Source organism: Fundulus heteroclitus, chromosome 15 (assembly GCF_011125445.2).
Source record: "Fundulus heteroclitus isolate FHET01 chromosome 15, MU-UCD_Fhet_4.1, whole genome shotgun sequence".
In the NCBI taxonomy this organism is placed as follows: domain Eukaryota; kingdom Metazoa; phylum Chordata; class Actinopteri; order Cyprinodontiformes; family Fundulidae; genus Fundulus; species Fundulus heteroclitus.
This window is the reverse complement of record NC_046375.1, coordinates 15,042,408-15,062,142: the sequence shown is the minus strand read 5'-3', so window position 1 is coordinate 15,062,142 and position 19,735 is coordinate 15,042,408. Positions and strand designations below refer to the sequence as shown.

The 19,735-nt window shown below is 39.0% G+C and overlaps 1 protein-coding gene across 7 annotated transcripts in view; it reads left to right on the top strand.

The window, feature by feature from the left end:
* The window catches only part of eya4 (EYA transcriptional coactivator and phosphatase 4), a 71,575-nt gene that overhangs the window by 42,035 nt on the left and 9,805 nt on the right, over positions 1-19,735 (top strand). For 6 of the 7 annotated variants that reach the window (XR_004932867.1, XM_012880693.3, XM_036147494.1 and 3 more), the window contains 9 exons: positions 5,635-5,718; positions 6,363-6,440; positions 6,996-7,062; positions 7,143-7,285; positions 10,480-10,623; positions 10,734-10,816; positions 12,338-12,512; positions 14,162-14,298; positions 14,514-14,597. Coding sequence is in view for 6 of the 7 variants with exons in the window: in XM_012880693.3 (XP_012736147.2) it covers positions 5,635-5,718; positions 6,363-6,440; positions 6,996-7,062; positions 7,143-7,285; positions 10,480-10,623; positions 10,734-10,816; positions 12,338-12,512; positions 14,162-14,298; positions 14,514-14,597 (995 nt within the window). In the remaining variant the exon portion in view is untranslated. The remainder of the gene's footprint in view (positions 1-5,634; positions 5,719-6,362; positions 6,441-6,995; positions 7,063-7,142; positions 7,286-10,479; positions 10,624-10,733; positions 10,817-12,337; positions 12,513-14,161; positions 14,299-14,513; positions 14,598-19,735) is intronic. The other variant, XM_012880694.3, reaches the window with a different exon arrangement.

Here is a 19,735-nt window from a genome sequence, read left to right as displayed (position 1 = left end):
TTTGCCTTGGTATTCTCCCATAGATGCATTTTTTATTCAGTCTCTCTGACTTATTGTCAAATCTTGAACACTGACCTTAGTTGAGGCAAATTAGATATTTTCTAAGTTGTTGTGGGTTGTTTTTGACCTGGTGGAATTGGTAATGTGCTCTTGAAGTAATTTTGGTGGTCTGACTTCTCTTGAGAAGGTTCTCCAGTTCTGCATTTTTCCCCATTTGTGAATAATGACTTTTACTTTGGTTTGTTGGGACCACAAATGCTTAGAGATGCTTTTTTTTACCCTTTCCAGAAATATAGACATCAATAACCTTGTTTTCTTTTGCTGTTTATAATTTTGTTAGTTGATGTGTTGCTTTTTGAGAACATTTTATCCATACAAAATGTTTTATGTAGCTATTATTTATTGTAACTGCAGATGAAGTTGAACTCATCCTTCTAAAAAAAATTGTTTAATCACAGTTAATTCTTGATTTAAAGGAGAAGTCCGGTCAAAATCAGAATTCAAACTGCTGAAAGTACTTTAAATATAAAACTACTACATACTGTGCAAAAAATTATAAGTTTTTTTAATTAATAATAATTCTCATTTAATCATGTTTATGTGGAGGAATCCATCTTGGTCAAGAATAGTACTGTCACCTCCCATTTTCTGACGTCACTCGGCGGACCCGCTGTTGAGCAAGTTTCAACGCTCTGTTTGTCACAGCGCACTATTTTCCAAGATCAAACTCAGTCGGGTCCTACAGTATATATCTATACACGCATGTGTGTGTGTGTGTGTGTGTGTGTGTGTGTGTGTGTGTGTGTGTGCGCGCTCCGCGCAGCACGGCTTTGCACCGGCGCTGCAGCTGAGCGCGCGCACACACACACACACACACACACACACACACACAGCGGAGGAGAGATCGCTGAAGTGACTTAAGTTATCTGATTATTATGGTATAATTATTAAAATATAAGAGCATTCCAGCACATGCTGGGCTGAGCACGGCTTTGCACCGGCGCTGCAGCTGAGCGCGCGCGCACACACACACACACACACACACAGCGGAGGAGAGATCGCTGAAGTGACTGTGTTGAAATAAGCAATGTTTTTTTCCTCTTTTACCAGTTGTGTTGGAACATCAGATGGCCATGCACGTGGGCATTGTTGCTTCAGCAATAACTCTTGTTAATGTCAGCGGTGAAGTCCTCTGGAAATCAGAAAAAAATATTGATGATCGCAGCTATGTAAAACGGCTCCTATTGACTTTGCATGGAAAGCGGAGAGAAATGCTGTCGCCGCTTCCGCTTTTCCACGCCCCAGGATGTGATGTCAAACGCCCATTACTGCCCAAATATGGGCAGTAATGTCAGCCCCCATACACAGTGATTCAGACGACAATTTATGTTTTTATTTTCTTATTGATTAAAGATAAGTTCATTAAATAACCACAAACGTATTAGTTTTAGTTATAGCTAATGATACCCTGATTTTTCCTTGTTGACCGGACTTCCCCTTTAAAATGGAGGGCAATTACTTTTTTACATAGACCAGATCATTTTGGAAAGTTTTTTTGCCTTTTATCCTTATTAAAGGAAAAAATAATTTGAAAACTGCTTTTTGCATTAACTTATTCAGTATTAAAATGTGTGTGATGTTCTGAAACATTTAAGTGTGAACATAAATAGCAAAAACAGAAGAAATCGGTCAGAGGGCAAACACTTTCCACAGTACATTATGTTCTAGCACTCTATTAATTTGAGTAATGGAATTGGTTTCCTCATTGGATACGCAGCCCTTTAAAAAACATGGGAACGGGGAAGGCAGTATTCACATTTTGTGCTGTTGGATCATAACTAGGCTGAAAGCAGGGTTTCAAAATGCAAAAAAAAAAAAAAAAAAAAAAAAACAGGGGCAAGAGACTGAAAAATCTAATTTAATACTTTCCACTGACCCCAGTTTATCAAAACAGAAAATGGTGGCTAAATACATGTAAGTAATAACAAGAGAATTTGCTTGCTTTAACAAAAAGATGAACACTGGGAAAAGGAATATAAAATAACTAAGATATAGTGAAGTGTAGTATAACTTAAATGGTTTAGAATAACTTTTATTTGTGTTTTTTATGATGCTCAAACATAAGTGACTTACCCCTCCAAAGATTTAGAAAACAAAGGTTTCTCCTGCAAGAGTCATTGCTAGGATTCATTGCACAACCATTTCTAAGAGTCAATTGTGGTTGATTGTATCAAATGCAGCACTGAGATCTAACAGGATAAGTCCATTATCTGAAGCCATAAAAATATCAAAGTGACTTTCACCAGAGCTATTTCCGATCTATGCTGAGCTCTTTAACCTGACTGAAGCTCTGCAAACAGGTCATTACAATAGAAATGTTCACACACTTGATTAGCAGCTATTTTCTCAAGAACTTTAGGTAAGAAAGGAAGACTAGATATAGTTCTGTAATTTATTAAGTCATCTTGATTGAGAAAAGGTTTCTTATGTGAAGGTTTAACTACAGCTACCTTAAAAGCCAGTGATACATATCCATTTACTAAGGATAGATTAAGCATGTCTAAAATGTGGCCAGTAATCAAAAGGAAGACTTAAATCATTTGGTTGAAGTTGAAGGTTTAGATGAAACTGATATTTTTTTTTATAAATTAGAAAGTGCAAATGAATCAAGAGTCCAAACACAGATCAGGTTCCACAGTTACCTCTAATGCTGCCTCATTTAGTGAGGATAAAGTAATCACCATGAAGAGTATGCCAATAATTTTACTTTTAATAGACTATTTTTTATAAAGAATCCCATAAAGTCATCATTGCTGAGAGCTGAGAGAATGAATGGCTCAAAAAAAAGCTATGGCTCTGAGTAAGTTTGCCAGCTTTACTTAAAGGAAACCTATGATTGTTCTTATTATCATCTATTAAGGATAAAAAATACAACATTTTAGCTTGGCTAGGGATCTTTTTATACAACAGTAAGCTCTCTTTCCAGTTTAGTGGGAGTCCTCTAGATGTGTAGAATACAATTTTGTCTCACATTTTCAAACATTGCGCTTGTATAAAAAAGGTAGCTCTGAACTAAACCAGAGAGCCAGACTGCTATGAATATATAGCTGCCTTCTGCTGTGCTTTCTGTTATATTGAGAATATGAAAAACACATTTTTTACAAATTTTTACAGCACTGTCTGATAGACATGTGCTATAATGGGAATACTTGGTTGAATTAAACTCAAAGGCTGATATAAAATGGTATCCCAGAACAGGGTTGTGAAGAAATACTGTAATGTGTTCACACAGCGCCATTTGTCAACACAAGGTGTAGAGTATGAAGACAATAGTGTGTAGGTCTGCAGATGTTTTAAGCCAAGCCAATTGAGTCAAACATTATTCAAGGCTGCATTTAGGCTATCACTTTCACCTTTAGCGTCAACAGAAATGGTAAAGCCCTCCATTATAATAACATTAGTATCAGTATTGACCATCAGTATTTGACACTGAATCAGGGGTTTGAGAACTGATCTAAAATAAAAGAGTAAGTGCCTGGTGGGTGATACTAAACAACAAGCAAAAGTGGGTTAAGTGCTTGGTAATATTGAGGAAAACTAACAGATATTTAAAAGAACTATAGCTATTAATTGCCTTGAATTGATCAATAAATTCAACGAAAGATGGTTGCTACTCCTGCTCGCCCAGTATTTTGAGGAACTGGAAGATTTCAATGTTTCAGAGTTGACTATAATAACATAATCTTCTTGATACAGCCAGGTTTCTGTGAGATCAAATAAATTAATCTGATTATTACAAATCAAGTCATTAACTAAAAGTTTGATTGATTTTTGTTCAGTTGTAGTCATTTTTATGAGACTTTCATGATTATCCAGATCCTTTTTCATTAGTTTTTAATCTATTTGATTTTTCCGTTGGCAAACACTGTCTCAGTGGGACAATCGGAGGGTAACAGTACAGAGGCTGCAGAGAAGTGTGTTAAATTACAACTCTGCATCCTGGTCTGGACCCCAGATTGTCAGCATTTTGGAGAATTAAACAATTCTGCCAGATTCCTAGAAAGAAAAGCTGCTCCGTTTAAGTGCGATAGATTCCGTCACTCTGGATCAGACCAGGTTATCCACAATACGTTCAACACCTATCAATGTTGCACACATCCTTTTCAGGACACTCCTTAGACAGCTAGCAGCCGAATGACAGTGGGCAGTAGGCTTGTCATCAGTGATCAGAGTGAGGACCAGAGAAAATTACAGAATACGATATTGTTTTGACAAATTTACACACAAAAGCAACACTAGTTTTAGTGACTTCCGACTGGCGAAACTGGTGTTACTACCACCAGCTTGAATGACAAAAACTTACTTTGTTTACGCCTATCGGGACGAAGGTGGCACACGGAGCTAGGCGTTCACAACCGGTAGGTTGCCAGTTCAAACCCCTGCTCCCACCATCTCAGTCATGTCATTGGGCAAGACACTTCATCTGCTTTGCCTGCTGTTGGTACATGTGCCGATTGTATGGCACCCCTGCTTGTGTTAGTCTGCCCCAGGGCTACAGTGTTGCTCACCACCATCAGTGTGTGAATGTATGGATGAATGACTGATTGTAGTGTAAAATGCTTTAGAGGTCCTTGGACTTGATAAAGCACTATACAAGTACAGGTCATTTACCATTTATCCTTACTATGTCATAACAATTTGCTTTATCAGACACAGAACCCAATAATTCAGCCAGACATGGTGTTACGGTTAGAAGGTTGATTGAATAGATGTTGCAACCAAAATGGGGTACAGACAGGAGAGTGTCCAGGGTGACCAGGAGCTAGACTGAGACGAAAGCAGGCTGCTCACAGCAGGCTAGAAAGGCCGATACATCCAATGGCAAAGGACTGGACTGTGAGCCGGGCAGGAGTCGAGATCCGAGAAGACCGACAGAACGAGGCCGTCAAGTTCATGGGGGTCATGCATAAATTCAAAACCAGAACTTGACCAGCGTCAGGAGGCCGATAAGGTATCTAGCAAGGCCAGGGTGTGCAGAGAATCCAACACGGGGAAAAACAGGTCAGGGCAGGCGGTGCACACAACGCTGGACTGCAGCTCACACAAGGCAAGGAGACGATCTGGCCCTGACTTGCTGTGAGAGGCAGAGACACAGGTGGAATAACTTGCAGTTAATTAGAGTCAGTGCAGGTGAAGCTGCTCCACTAGTTAGCTGGGTGAAGCAAAGCAGAAGGTGGAAACCCACCAGCCAGTCCATTAAACAACAATCAGGCAGGCTGCATGACAGAAAGCTGACATAGGACAGGATTAATTAATTAAAAAGTTAAAAAAATAAATAATAATCTAAGTTTAGAAAGTGCTAAAAAAAATCATAGTTTACGCTTTCGTTTACCTTTGGTTATATTTCTGAAAGTTAGCCATTTTATGTTCTGTTTCATAAGCCGCTGCTTATCACAAGCATATAAGCAAAGGAAAAGTCATGCGACAAGTTTGAGTTTGTTTTTATGTATTTAAAACCATTGTTTTGGTTTCATAGTGATCTGTAGGATGTAATTATTAATTATCTACCCGAGACCTGCATCTGGTTTTAGTTGCATCATATCCTCACCATCTTCCTGCCTTGCACTCCTGCAGGTGAAAGCATGACCGTTCTAAACACGGCTGATTGGCTGCTGGGCTGCAGCAGCCCGCCCCCTGCCTCGGGTTCCAAGGAATATGGTACAGAGGAGCATGTGTGTGAAACTCATAGAGCATTGCATTAAGAGCAAAGAGGATTGCTCTGTGTTGTTTGAGAATGATTTTCTGCCAGGACCTGGTCTGATTGGCTTTTGTTTGCTGTGCCGTGTTGTTTGTGTTTGACATGCCAACAGAGAATTTATTACAGCTTGTGTGGTCTCCAAACGTAATATTGTAGAGGTTCCCACCGGTCACAGGATCAGATTTCCTGTATTTCCAGGGGAAGTCAGTAGACGTGAAGGGAAATTTGCCAGGTGGTTTTCTGTACATAATTGTGTTTTAAACGTAATTATCGAATTTCATGGCATTTGTCATTTTCAGGAACTTAAATGAAAAACAGGAAGGCGGGTAAATTAAGAAGCTTGTTTGGTTGTAACTTTTTTTTTAACTTGATACCCTCAACGGTAGACTTTGATTAGATTGAAAAGGGGAACCCTATACACACCTTTTTGTTTACACACTGGAATTGCAGAATTGCATGGTGACGTCTTTGTTTCTTTGCTTTTTGCCCAGCATGATTTATCTTTTTGTGGATTTTTTTTTTTTTTTTTAGTTAGTTTGTTTGTTTTTTAATGAAGCATCTAAAGTATCAAACTGTAGCTCTCATATTGTTCCTTTCCTTTAAGTGAAAACAGAGCCTTTGAACAGCAGCGATACGGTCACCACGACAGGCGACGCATCACTGGACACATATGCTGGCTCAGGTAAAGCACGTCGAGTATTTCAGCTCAACACACAACTAAACTATTGTCTCCCACAAACATCATCCATTTTAGCTCAGCGGTAGCCCTGCTGAAAGCTTTAATCCACTCAACTGCTGTCTGTCCTTGGATTGCATCATGAAAGGCTGGCACAAGGATGAGAGACATTTTTACTTTTGTCTTTTTTTTAGATTCACAAACATCCCTGTGGTTCTTTACACTGCAAACCCACAGGCGGATACACAAAGCATTTGAGAGAGAGCTTAGAAGCAGCGGGGTGTTTGTCAGTACTAAGCTCTGACATCTCAATGACCACAAAAAGACATTGTGTTTAACTGTGAGGCCCACTGTAAGGGGTTTTTTCGTGGACTCTCTCTGCAGAGGAGAACTTGGCTTTTCTCCATTCAAAATGCTTCACATAGTGTGTTTACTGGAATGGCATTTCTGCTCCAATAAGCCAGAGGCCTTGAATAATGCTGCACATGAGGGGTTTTATTAAATGCAAAATTAAACAGCAGTTTCAAACGTTGCTGTTTTGGATTATTTTACTGTTTTCAGTAATAACCAGCAGTGGATACAGCCCTCGTTCGGCCCATCAGTACTCTCCTTCCCTCTACCCATCAAAGTAAGTTTGCTTGCTTTTAAAAAAATAATAATAATTGGGGTGAGTTAAGTTGTCTATAAACTCACCTTTGTTTTTTCCAGGCCCTACCCTCACATCCTCTCCACACCACCAGCTCCTGCAATGCCAACATACGCTGGTCAACCTCAGTTCAGCAGCATGCAGCAGTCAACCGTTTATACAGCCTACTCACAGACAGGACAGGCCTACGGACTCTCCACCTATGGTATGAACAGACATGCACAAAGGAAAACTACACACCTTCACCTTTGATAATCCCACAGGTCTTTACTGGTGCAGCACTCAGCTTGTGCCTTGTTGTGGGTTTTTCTTTTTACAGGTTGTGTTGGGATTAGGATACCAATCCAGCCATTTATAATCCCTCAGTTTCTTTTCTTTAAGAATGTGAAATGTTTTTGAGCAATTTCCATATTCACTGTGATGGGTGAGAGGCGGGGTACACACTGGACAGGTCGCCAGTCTATCAGCGCATTTTTTATATATATATATATATATATATATATATATATATATATATATATATATATATATATATATATATATATATATATATATATATATATACCGTATTTTCCGGACTATAAATCGCTCGGAGTACAAGTCGCACAAGCCATAAAATGCATAATAAAGAAGGAAAAAACATATATAAGTCGCACTGGTGTATAAGTCGCATTTTTGGGGGAAATTTATTTGATAATATACAACATCAAGAACAGACATGTCATCTTGAAAGGCAATTTTAAATAAAAATAGAACGGAGGCAACAACAGGCTGAATAATTGTACGCTTAGTTTATGCTACATGACACAACTGAGAACGTGCCTGGTATGTTAACATAACATATTAAAAGCTATTCAGATAACTATAGCATAAATAACATGCGAAGAAGTTAACCAAAGCGCCCGTGTCACTCCAAATAACTAAAATCCAGTGAAATCTTCATCCTCGGTGTCACTTTCAAATAACTCCGTTCACTCCGGACGTAGAAGATGCGGCACGTCCGCTTCTACGTCGCTTACGTCTAATTCAACACAGGCCTGGAGCGCCCTCTTGTGGTTTGGTGTGAAAATAACAGGTGTAATGTTATACCGGTAAAAATATGTAATAATTTCACACATAAGTCGCTCCAGAGTATAACTCGCACCCCCGGCCAAACTATGAAAAAAACTGGGACTTATAGTCCGGAAAATATGGTATTAGTGCTGTCAAATAAAAAAAATAACATTTATTAAAAATTTTAATCGCATAATTTCAGTAGTTAACTGGAGGTTAATCGCAAATTAATCGCATATTTTATCTTGTTATTTCTGAAAGTGTAAAGCCTATTTGGGCATTTTAATGTGCAATTTTATAATAAATAACACTAGTAAAAAACGTGCTTGTACAAAAAATATTTTTTTATTTTTTATTTTCAAGCACTTTTCAGAATTGGAATGAAAACATCCTGGTGCCATAAAATGTTAAACACTGGCCAATAATGGCTACATCTTTAATCATAACTCCCTGATGTTTACACAATGTGTAAACAAATGTGTAAATAAATAAACATTTCATGCTGAAATATTTAAACAAAGATAGACATGGATGGTATTAAGCATTTACACATGAAGTCCGTCCGTCCGTTGTCTTCCGCTTCTCCGGGGTCGGGTCGTGGGGTACATATAAAGTAATACTAATTTTACATTTTAGAGACAAAAAAAGACAACTAAGTAATAAGCATTAAAGTATGGTTTAAGGGTTGGGTTTCTGCAATGTTATCAGCATGTAAAAACTCATCTTCAGAACCAATCTCTGCTCAAAATGGTGATCTGCACCACGTAATCTACTTTCAGCAGTTATCACCGGTTATTGCACCGTATACTGCAGAAAATACGGGTAGAGTTGCTCCTTCTGCCTTTACTACCGTCGGCTCCTATGTCAGTCTAGAGGAGGATGCGCTGCAGCGCGTTATGAGGCGGAGGGATATTTACTCACTGTGTCTGAAGTGCGGCAGCATTACTTATTTTAGAGCCCAAATAAGAGACTTCTCCCTGAGAGACAAGCCCAAAAAAACTGCAACCCACAACTCATGAAATGTACAAGCAACTTTAAAAAAAAGAAGCCCAAAGCCGCATGAAATAAGCGGACTTGGCAACAGTAAGCGCGGGTCTGTTTTGCTAGTCTCTAGCATTCTAGCAACTACGGAAAGCGCTGAGGGTAAAAAAAAAAAAAACACAGTCCGGAGAGCACTGCGGGGAAACAAAGCATTAACGTGATTAACAATCGTAAAAAAAAAAAAAAGAATATATATATATATATATATATATATATATATATATATATATATATATATATATATATATATATATATATATATATATATATATATATATATATATATATATATATATGTATATACCTGAATGGTAGCTGTAGATTGAGTTAATCGTTGTGCCATTGGCAAAGAAAAGTTGTCCCGTTATTATCAAATTACGTCTTTTAACTCATAATACTTTTTTTTTTAAAAAAGCATTTTTTTAAACAGATAAAAATTAAACCAGTAAATTCTGTGCAATAATCTTAAACCTTCATTTACAGAGGCGTGCAATCAGACGTTCCCTAAGAAATTTCAGTGTGCCAATAGGAATTACCAACACTGGGACTGTAACGATTAACAGACCACAAACATCTCAGCAGGGAGCGATAGCCCTCACAGCTTTTGGAAAGAAGCTGTTTTTGAGACTATTAGTTTTTAATTTAATGTTTAGCTGATAGATGTGGGTCAAATGGTGCACTGCAGATAGTTGGAACATGGTTGCACTTCCTAAAGGCGACCCTTCTAATTCGAATGTTTATAAGCGAGAGCTAATTGGGCCTTTGGACAAGAAATGTGGACTATTTCCCTATTTTGCAGAGACATAATAATAATAAAACAGGCAGAACAAAAAAAGCCAATGAAAGGCAGTTTAATAATCTATCGTTCAACAATAGTTAATGTAGTAATGTTTGTTAAACAATCACATTTTTAAATTACCAAGATTATGTAACAAAGGAATAAAACAAAAATAACTTTTTATGAATCCTTGTGAAACAGAAGAAAAACAGCACTGAATGATTTTCAAAGTTACCTGGTTTTAAAATACTACTTCTTTAGCATTAGATCGATTGATTAGATTGGGGTGGTGCATAAGCAATAGGCAGTAAAGCCTTGTTTAAAGATCTAAAGATGAGGAACTTTAAATCCACTTAAAACTGAAGGCCACTTCATACTGAAGCATCATACTCCATCGGGCATCCAATAGTGCTACTGATAGTAGCAGAGCGAAATAATTAAAAACTGTTAATCTCATAGCAAAAGAGAGATTTAGTGATAAATGCAAATTGCATATTTTGTTCACCAGTTTCTTCGTTCTGTTGCAGATCTGGGTGTGATGCTTCCTGGGATTAAGACAGAGAGCAGCCTCACCCAGAGTCAGTCTCCACTACAGACTGGCCTCAGCTACAGCCCCGGCTTCACCACACCTCAGCCCGGACAGACTGCCTACTCACCCTATCAGATGCCAGGTCAGATCACTGAGAATGCATATTTCTCCTTTAACTGTTGTTGAGATTATAATGACCCTTTCTTAAAAATGTTCAATTTCGAATCTGTTTTTGTACTTTGTTTCCAAAAGGGTCCAGTTTCACTCCTTCCTCAGGCCTCTACGCCACCAACAACTCGGTGTCCAACCCCGCCAACTACACTGCCACACAGCAGGTACTAAATATAAGCGCATTATCTATCACTTTATGTAAGCACCTGCTTTCTCAGAGTCAATAAAATGAACCATATTCCATAGTTATATATAACCCTTTGACAGATTTGATGTACATAGTAAAGCTAAACCTTGTTTAGGTTGCAAAATATTTGAAAGTCTCAGTCAGGGGCAGCAAACTAGTTCATTATCAATAGCCAGGATAAACTCCAGCATCATTGCAAAGAGTGGCACCAAAAAGTGTCAACACGTTTTTTTCATAACTCAAATGACTTATAAACCTGAACCATTTTTAACATTTTAATATCAGATTTTCTTAGTTCCTTAACTGATTAATTGAAAATAAAATCAGCTGAAGTCACAAAATGTCCTCAGGATCAGGTAGCGCAGCGCCCCCCTATTTGACTATAACCAAAGCCGCGCGCCCCTGCTCCTGGTGATCAAATATGAATTCTTGTAGTGGTTTGAATAATAATAAACAAGCCTTGTCTTGACCTTAATTGTGACCCCATCTGGCAAAATTAGTTTGGAATGGATGGGCAGATCTTCAGATCTTCGTAGTTGAGCGGTTGCAAATGTTTCTAAAAAATACGGATTCTTTAAAAGAACACCGACATTGGTCATTTACCAGCATTGCGCCGCAACTTGTGAAACTTGTGAAAGAAGTAGACAATTAGCCTTGGTGAAAGAATGTTTTGTTTAGGAATATTAGTCGATGTGATAAATTGTATCGCTGTAGTAAAATGCGTATCAGGGTGACTTTGATGTCACTTTTTAAGGATGTGGTTTTTCATACAAACAAGGCCAAAGTTTGGTCAATGTGGGTTGAAAGGAGTAGAAATATCTTGTTTGTGTGGGGTGTGTATTTCTTAAGTTGCGAGGACGGCTCAGTTTCAATGCCTATATTATGGCGACACACCACCAATTTGAGGACGAAAAGAATTTTAGCATAAAAATGACAAATTATTTAATATAACCAATTTAAATTTTACTTTCAGTATTAAAGATCTGATTAGGTTATGTATATGAAGTAGGCTGAAAAAATTTCCACTGATATAATGGAAAAGATTTACTAAATAATCCATCCATCCAGGACCAAAAGGAGGGAGTTTGACAGAAAACAATTAAGTCTGTCCATATTGTAGAATATGAGAGCAGACTTGCGTACAACTCTTTGTTGGACTACACTCAAGCTGTGCCAGAATGTTTATGTGCATTTATGTGGTATGCTGCAGTTTATAGAGACTTCCAGAGATGGATGTACTGACAGGTTTAGAGAGCTGAGTCATAAAATTGCCCATCTCCACTTGGTCATTTAAAAGGAGCAGCACAAGGCTTTGATTGTCCCTGAGATATAAAATAAAGACTGGAGGGAATAAAGGATTAGAGAAATGAGAGGGAACTCTTGTAAAATCTGCCCTCAGAAGTCTGTCTGGTCTGTTTCCTGGAAACTCAAACATGTCGGCTCTTGCACTTCTCGTCTCTGCTTTTCCTGTGCTCACAATCAGTGTTATCATCTGCAGGATTATCCCTCATACACGACGTTTGGCCAAAACCAGTATGCGCAGTATTACTCTCCCTCCACTTATGGGTCATATATGACCTCAAACAGCGTTGACGGCACAGGTTCCACGGCAGCCTACCAGCTGCAAGATCCCGCTCCTGCCATGACAGGACAGGCTGCTGAGATTCACCCAGGTTTGTAAAATCCCTTCACACATACGGGTTTGACCAATGCGCTTTATAGTTAAGCTAAATCAAAATGAGTAAAACGGGAGGTGCTGTATGTGTAGAAAAACAATAAAATTACCTAAAAAAACACTTAATATCTACCAAAGTCTCATAATATCAGAGTAAAGAAGGTAAAAATGACAAGTTTTAAGGATCAACTTTAAATGTCACTGGTGTAAGCAATGTGTGCATGAATTGGTAAAGCATTCAGTCATTTTGGGGCAGGTACTACTAAAGCCTGGTTCAGATTTCAGTCTGGATCTTGGAAAATCTAAAAGAAACTGGCTAGTTGACTGGTGAAATTATGTTTTTAAAATCCAAAAAAAATTCCATCTCATGATCATGTACATCTTTATGTCACTGAAACAGTTCAGTGGTGGTTACATAGAACTTTTGCAGCAAACCTTAACCATCAGATAGATAAGGATATTATGCGCAAAACAAGGAAACACAGTATTGTTTCTTTTTTTGTTTGCTTTTTGTTTGTTTGTATGTTCGTTTGTTTTTGTTGTTTTTTTTTTTTTTTTTTGCTAAATAGCCTTAAACATCATCATTTATAAAATGGACGGCATAGGACTTAAGATGGAGCCCTGAGGAACTCCACAAGGGACAGGGGCTGCAGAGGGATAACAACCTAAACCACTGCAGAGAAGAGATTCTAATAACAACTACATGTTCAAGTCATCCCAACAAATTTTAAGCACTATGCTAATGTTTTCTATTACAACTTATATTTATACATCTAGAATATTCATTATTCATTATTGTTGTCAAACGAAAAAAAAAAAAAACATATAGGAAGAGTTAAATTGGACCAGAGTGAACATAAACCTGACTTTATATTCAACTTCACGGTTTTCTTTTTGCTTGTTTTACTTTGGTTTGTCTTGGCCGTAATTCAGGAACCCTGATTAGAAAAGCTTATCATAGTTGCTGTCGCTGACATTTTCCCTTTCTTTGGCTTTCTCACTTTTTCCTCAATCCCTCTTCACCCATGCAGCTCTAGTCTGTGTCTGTTTAATGTGTGTGTGTGTGTGTGTGTGTGTGTGTGTGTGTGTGTTGTCCGTCACATGCGGCGTGCGTCTTTGTTATCCACCCCCACTCTCTCACTCTCCCTTTCCACTCTGATTGAGACATAACAATATGAGAGCCGAAGCTTAAGGTCTGGTTCTAGTTACCGAGCAGCGGTGGGAGCATATGGCACTAAGAGGGCGTGCTCGTGTGGAAGAATGCGTGCGCGCCTTTGTGTGCATTCTTACGTATTACTTTGCAGATGCACAGGCTGTATCTATGTTAGAACAATAAGATCACATGGATTTTATCTTTTGCTAAACCCTCATGTGTTCCTGCTATCCTGAATCTGTCAAAAAAAAAATGCCAATAGTTCTTGTTGGGCTTCCTGCTAACCTTTAAGCTTATCTGACATCCCCATAACATTGAACTATTGCATTTAACAGGACATCTAAGGGGCAATACATGTCTGAGCTACAGCCCTAACCACATTATTACATTCGGTATGCACAGTTGAATTGCTTGTGTAGTTTGAGGCTGATTTGGGAAGATTTCCTATTATGAAATGTTTCTAACACATTTTCTGTGTCTGTATTCCCTCTCAGGGGACTTTGATACAGTGCAGAGCCCCTCCACGCCCATCAAAGAGCTGGACGACAGAGCCTGTCGGAGTGGGGGGTCCAAGTCTCGCGGCAGGGGCCGCAAAAACAACCCTTCTCCTCCCCCTGACAGTGACCTGGAGGTAAAGGAGTAAAAAACAGAGCCCTTGGAGTACTGACTAAACACTATTTAAACTTCAATGGAAGTATGGAATTCATTTTGATTTTTACCTGCCCACTGTTCACTAAAAGAATAAAAGACCAGGGTCAAGTCCTTTGTGTCTTGTACAATATAAGTATACATGCGTAGATTTACATTTTTTTGCTTCTTTCTCATCTCATTCTTTTGGTTCTGCAGAGAGTGTTTGTGTGGGATCTAGATGAGACGATCATTGTCTTCCATTCTCTGCTCACCGGCTCCTATGCACAGAAATATGGCAAGGTAGGACACTGCTTTCACAATCTGATGCAATTGCAACACTTTAGGTATAATTCTGGAATATTTCTTGTGTGCAAACTGTGCGGCCTCATTCAGTTTAGGGGAATCTAATTTGAAAAGATGATCCACCAGTCTATCACTCAGAGTCTTTCTCACCAAACTGGATCCACTGTAGATCAGCCCTGGTGCTAGTGCACTATTTTTAATTTTTTAATGCCGATAAGAACTGGTTTCAGAGCCAGTACAGAGTTATACCAATAAAATACTAAATACACCTCTTACATACATTTTCGGATCCCTCTATTTTTGGATGCTGTTGTCTAGTAGGCAAAGGGAGGCAGTTTGGAATAAGGTTCTCTGGTCACATGAAACCGAATTTAAACATTTTAAATGCTGTGTGTGGTTTAAGACTGATACTGTATACCACCCTGAAAATGTCACTGTGGTGAAAAATGGTGGTGGCAGCATCATGCTGTGGGAATGCTTTTCTTCAGCACAGGCGTTCCCAAACCTTTCAGCGTGTGACCCCCAAAATAACAGTGCCAGAGACCGGCGACCCCATATTTGGCGAGTGGAATTTTTGGGGGGAAATTATGAGAATGAAGTTGTGAAATCGCAAGAAAAAAATATTATTTTAGTATAAACTCTTATAAAATATTACAGCCTTACCCCTGCAAAAAAATTAGAAACGTGGAACATCATGTAAAGTTATACTTTGAATCGTCTTGTTACTGAAAAGTGCTTTATAAATAAACTTGCCTTGTCTTACTTTGATATGGGTTTCACAAATAAGGAATTGCTAAATTTTTTTAAGCCCATCAGCATCAAATCATCTCATCTCGCGAGCCCCAAGAGGTGGGGGGTAGGGACCCCTGCTTTAGCAGACAGGGAACATGGTCAGAGCTCATAAGAAGATGGAGCTAAATACGAGGCAATAAAAAATAAAAAATAAAAAAAAGATCAGAGGCTGTAAAATACTGCAAAAAGGTGCTTTTACAAAGTATTAACTTAGAAAGGATGAATACAAATGTACTCTACATTTTTATTTATTTGTAAAAAAAAAAAAAAAAAAAAAAAAAAAAAAGTTACATTTATTTCCACTAATCGTGTATGGGGTAGTTTAAGTTGGTACAAATAAAGGACAATGAGTTTTGAAGATTTTATGTGACTTGAATTGAAGTAAAAAGGGTATAAATACTTTTGCAAGGTGCTGTATCTACATAAACAACATGTCTAATTTTCTCAGTAATTGTTTTATTATCACCGGCCTAATTTAGAAACTGCAATCTATAAACGCCGCTGCAAACACGAGTTACACATGCTGTTTTAATCGGGATTTATACGTAGCTGCCGATATTCAAGGACCGTGTTAATAAGTCGAACTGTATTCAAGTCTGTTTATTTAATTTCCCTTTGGGATCAATGAAGTATGTTGGAATTGAATTTGAATTTCAAGTCTGGACAGCTCTATGCAATCCATTAAACTGCATTTCTGATGTGTGTAGAGTTTGTTATCCCAATGGTGATGCAAATTTCTAATAGTTTTTCTATCCGTTTTGAAGCATGTTTTTTTATCTCAAAGTAAGCACTAAGATAGTACTGCTTTTTTTTATGGAAGTAGAAACAGACCTGGTACTAAGCAAGCACCTGGTCCTGTTTAGCCCTGGACACAGTTTGACGGAAAATTCCCCGGCTCCGAGATTACACAAAACGTACTTAAAAATACCAGAATGAGCCCTTTATGTGCATTTACTTCTCACAGTAGATTACTTGTGTTACATTAGCTGCTCCAGGAATGGTATGGTCAATTTATGATCACATACACAGTAAAATTAGTCTTTAAATGAAGCTATTAATAACTGTCAATACCTTCATTAGTTTAATCACAACCAATGAAAATGATGTGCTAATTTCTTACTCTGAGTAATGCTTCTACCAAATGTCCCTAAACTTGTTCGGTGGTCTCACTTTATCACACACCAGCACCACTGTTTATACTTCCCTTTTATTTTAATAGCTGCTGGCTCTGATCTCAGGTTAGGCCTCTGAGCCAAGGCTACATTTATTTACTGGGTGACGTTGTTCCTGTGTGCACCACTGCAGCGACCAGCCTGCCTGTAAAGGCTTTCAAAACCTGCGCAGTGCTGATGTCACACACACACACACACACACACACACACACACACACACACACACACACACACACACACACACACACAGGTTGAAACAAGACTTGCACTGAATTTTGGCACTCCAGAAGTACACGTTGTGGGCACTGAAGTGCTTCCTATTTGCACAGCAATTTATTTTTATTTTTTTTTTCACATTTAATGTTTGGCAAATTAGATTTAATGAGTATGAGAGATGTCCTGGTGAGTTGTAAATCTTTGTGGGTGGGTGAGACGGGGAAACACGTGGATTTAGTGGCTGGTCCAGCTTGGTTTCTGCTGTACTTAAATGTGGGGAAACAATCAGGGGAAAGTTTTAGCTTGAGTTCTACAATCTGGTAGTGAGATTTGCTCAATGTCTTCTGAGGTGTGTTATTAACTCAGTGCACTCTCCGTTATGCACGAAAACGCTGTGAGAAATTTCCGTTTGTTTTTTAGTGTCTACAAAAGTGGGGTCTCGGCGGTTTAGCATTGTAGAGGCGTCGTATCCATGACATGTTTCATGAACACGCCTGCATAGCTTGGTCAGCAAATAATAGGAAGATTCATGTCAAAGCTGCAACCTTATCGCACCCTCTCTACAGCGGCAGTGCTCCACATAAGTTACTACTCTACCTATAAGAGGCTCAACTGCTATTTGCATTACTTCCCAGCGGCACTTTTGCTTCTTCAAAAAACGGATCTGACCATGCTCCTACAAGCTTGTTTTTTTTGTTTTGTTTTTTGTTTTTTTTCCGGGTCCAAAGGATAATCAGTGCTGTCCATGACAATGAGTACCACACGGTGCATCAAAAATGTTCGATGTTTCCTGGTGGCGTAGTGATCTAAATTGGAAAGATGTGCGCACAATCCCAAACTGTGCCCAACTCCAAATTGCCTCCAGGATACGTTGTGCTTGTTGAAAGGAGACCTAACAAAATTCTGAGTTTTATCAACAGCAGTGTGTTGCAGTATGTGCCTGTCAGTTTGTCAATGAAAAGCTCTGGCATCATACTTTTAGATGATGAGGAAGAGGAGTGTTTCATGGGGCCAATGGCCTCATGAAGCAATGTCGTGTTGTGTCGGGAAGAAGATGCCAAAGTTGTTTGGTCCAAGCAGGGACCAGGGTATGGTGAATGTTGGATATAAGTAGTAGCATGAATGTGGAAAAGTATTGCTGTACACAGCAGAGTGGCGAGAGCTGGAAAGGGATAATAAAAACAGAATATTTGGCCAACATTAAAAGCATGACAATATTATGATTACCTTTAAACTCAAGGTTTTCCAAACGTGGCAATTTTGAATGGCTCTGGTGCTAGGAGCCATTTAGCATGATCTGGCATACTAGGGTATGTTTTAATAAGTCAGTAAATTTGTACAATAAATGCTTATTGGGCTTTTTTCAGATGTGAATGCAAAGTTTGGAGGTGTTACTGTTTCACCGTGCCGTGTCTACGGTGAAGCACCCTTGGTGGACCCAGTTCGTTTTACCCAGTCAGGCGACCCCCACTTACTTTACTACCTTGAATGTAGGACGCATAAAACAGACAAGTATGCTTTTAGTTATATTTTATCTAGGTAAAGACAGAGAAATAGTTACAGTCACACCAGCGCTGATGGGCCCCTGATCGGCAGGAGGCCTCGAGTGCTCATCACACAAACATTATAAAGGGATCTCGGGACACACCCATACAAGGGCGGTACACATCCAAACTGTGACATCAGCAGGGAAGCTGTGTCACCTCCGGGGTGGTATCTGATAGATATGTGCCGGGATAAACAGCTCGTTCCACTTGACCTTGTTGATATCCTAACAGAGGGTATCCAAGGGTCACACACATTGAGGCAGTAGTCAGCAAAAAAATCCAGACGTTAGGCAAAGGCTCGTAGGTCGGTGCTCAGAAACAAGGTCTTGGTTCAGGAATCAGAAGCTCACTAGAAATAGGACAAGGCCATGGCGAGGCAGGAAAATCCAGAAGATAGAAATGAGGTCGAACCAAGGAGATCAGACATGGAAAGAAAAGGGACATCTACCAGCAGGAGCTTTCAATAATCTGGCAAAGATCTGCATACAGGAGTGTGTGTGAATAGAGCAGATCATAGGTGAAAGGCATGAGGCTGATTACGGCGTAGCAGATGGGCGCATGGCAGGAGGCACTAACCATGACACTTCGGGAGAACTGGAATTGCCAACTGTTTTAAAATTAGCAAAAAGTTGGTACTGGCTCATCAGAAATTAGAATGGAACAAATTCAAGATGAAAATGTCACATCAAAGTTTATGTGGAAGGATGAAATGGAAAGGAATGTGCAAACAACCTGTTGCCTTGAGCTTCCTTTTCTTGAGCCAGTGAACCAAAACCAGATTGGTTACTCTTGAAAATGGTTGACCTTAATAACTTAAGGCTGTTCTTGGATTCATAAACCCATTAAAACATTGGGCAGATTTTCCCCTGATCCTCTGTTTCATTCAGGCTACTGCTTTTACCCAAAATGTCATTTGCAAATAATGTAAGACCTAAATCCTCGCTTATCTACGGCTATTGGACACATTTGTGTTCAGGATGAATGGACATAAAGTCAGTCACGTTCAGATCAAACTCCTTATATCTCAGCTGCAAATGAGCTTAAGACACAAGTTTTAAAACATATGGATTAAGGGGTGATGATTGTCATAGTAGTGGTGCCAGGATTCAGTAATATGTTTTTTGTTGTTGTTGTTGGGGGGGGGGGGGCGGTTGAGAAAAAGATGACAAACAAACAACATTGAACTTTATGGAGAACCACTTAAATAGTTATTAACTTACTGACAGGAAAGCGAGTGAATCATAAACTTTGGTATTTTGAAAACACATATCTCATTGTTCCCCAGCTTTTTCCTCACACTTACAAATCTGCTCTGTGACTGTGCCTCCCCCTTTTAACTCTCATTCACCCTTCTGTTAGTTTCATTCTATTCTAGTCGTCTGATCGTGTCAGCGAATTGTGCAGCGAG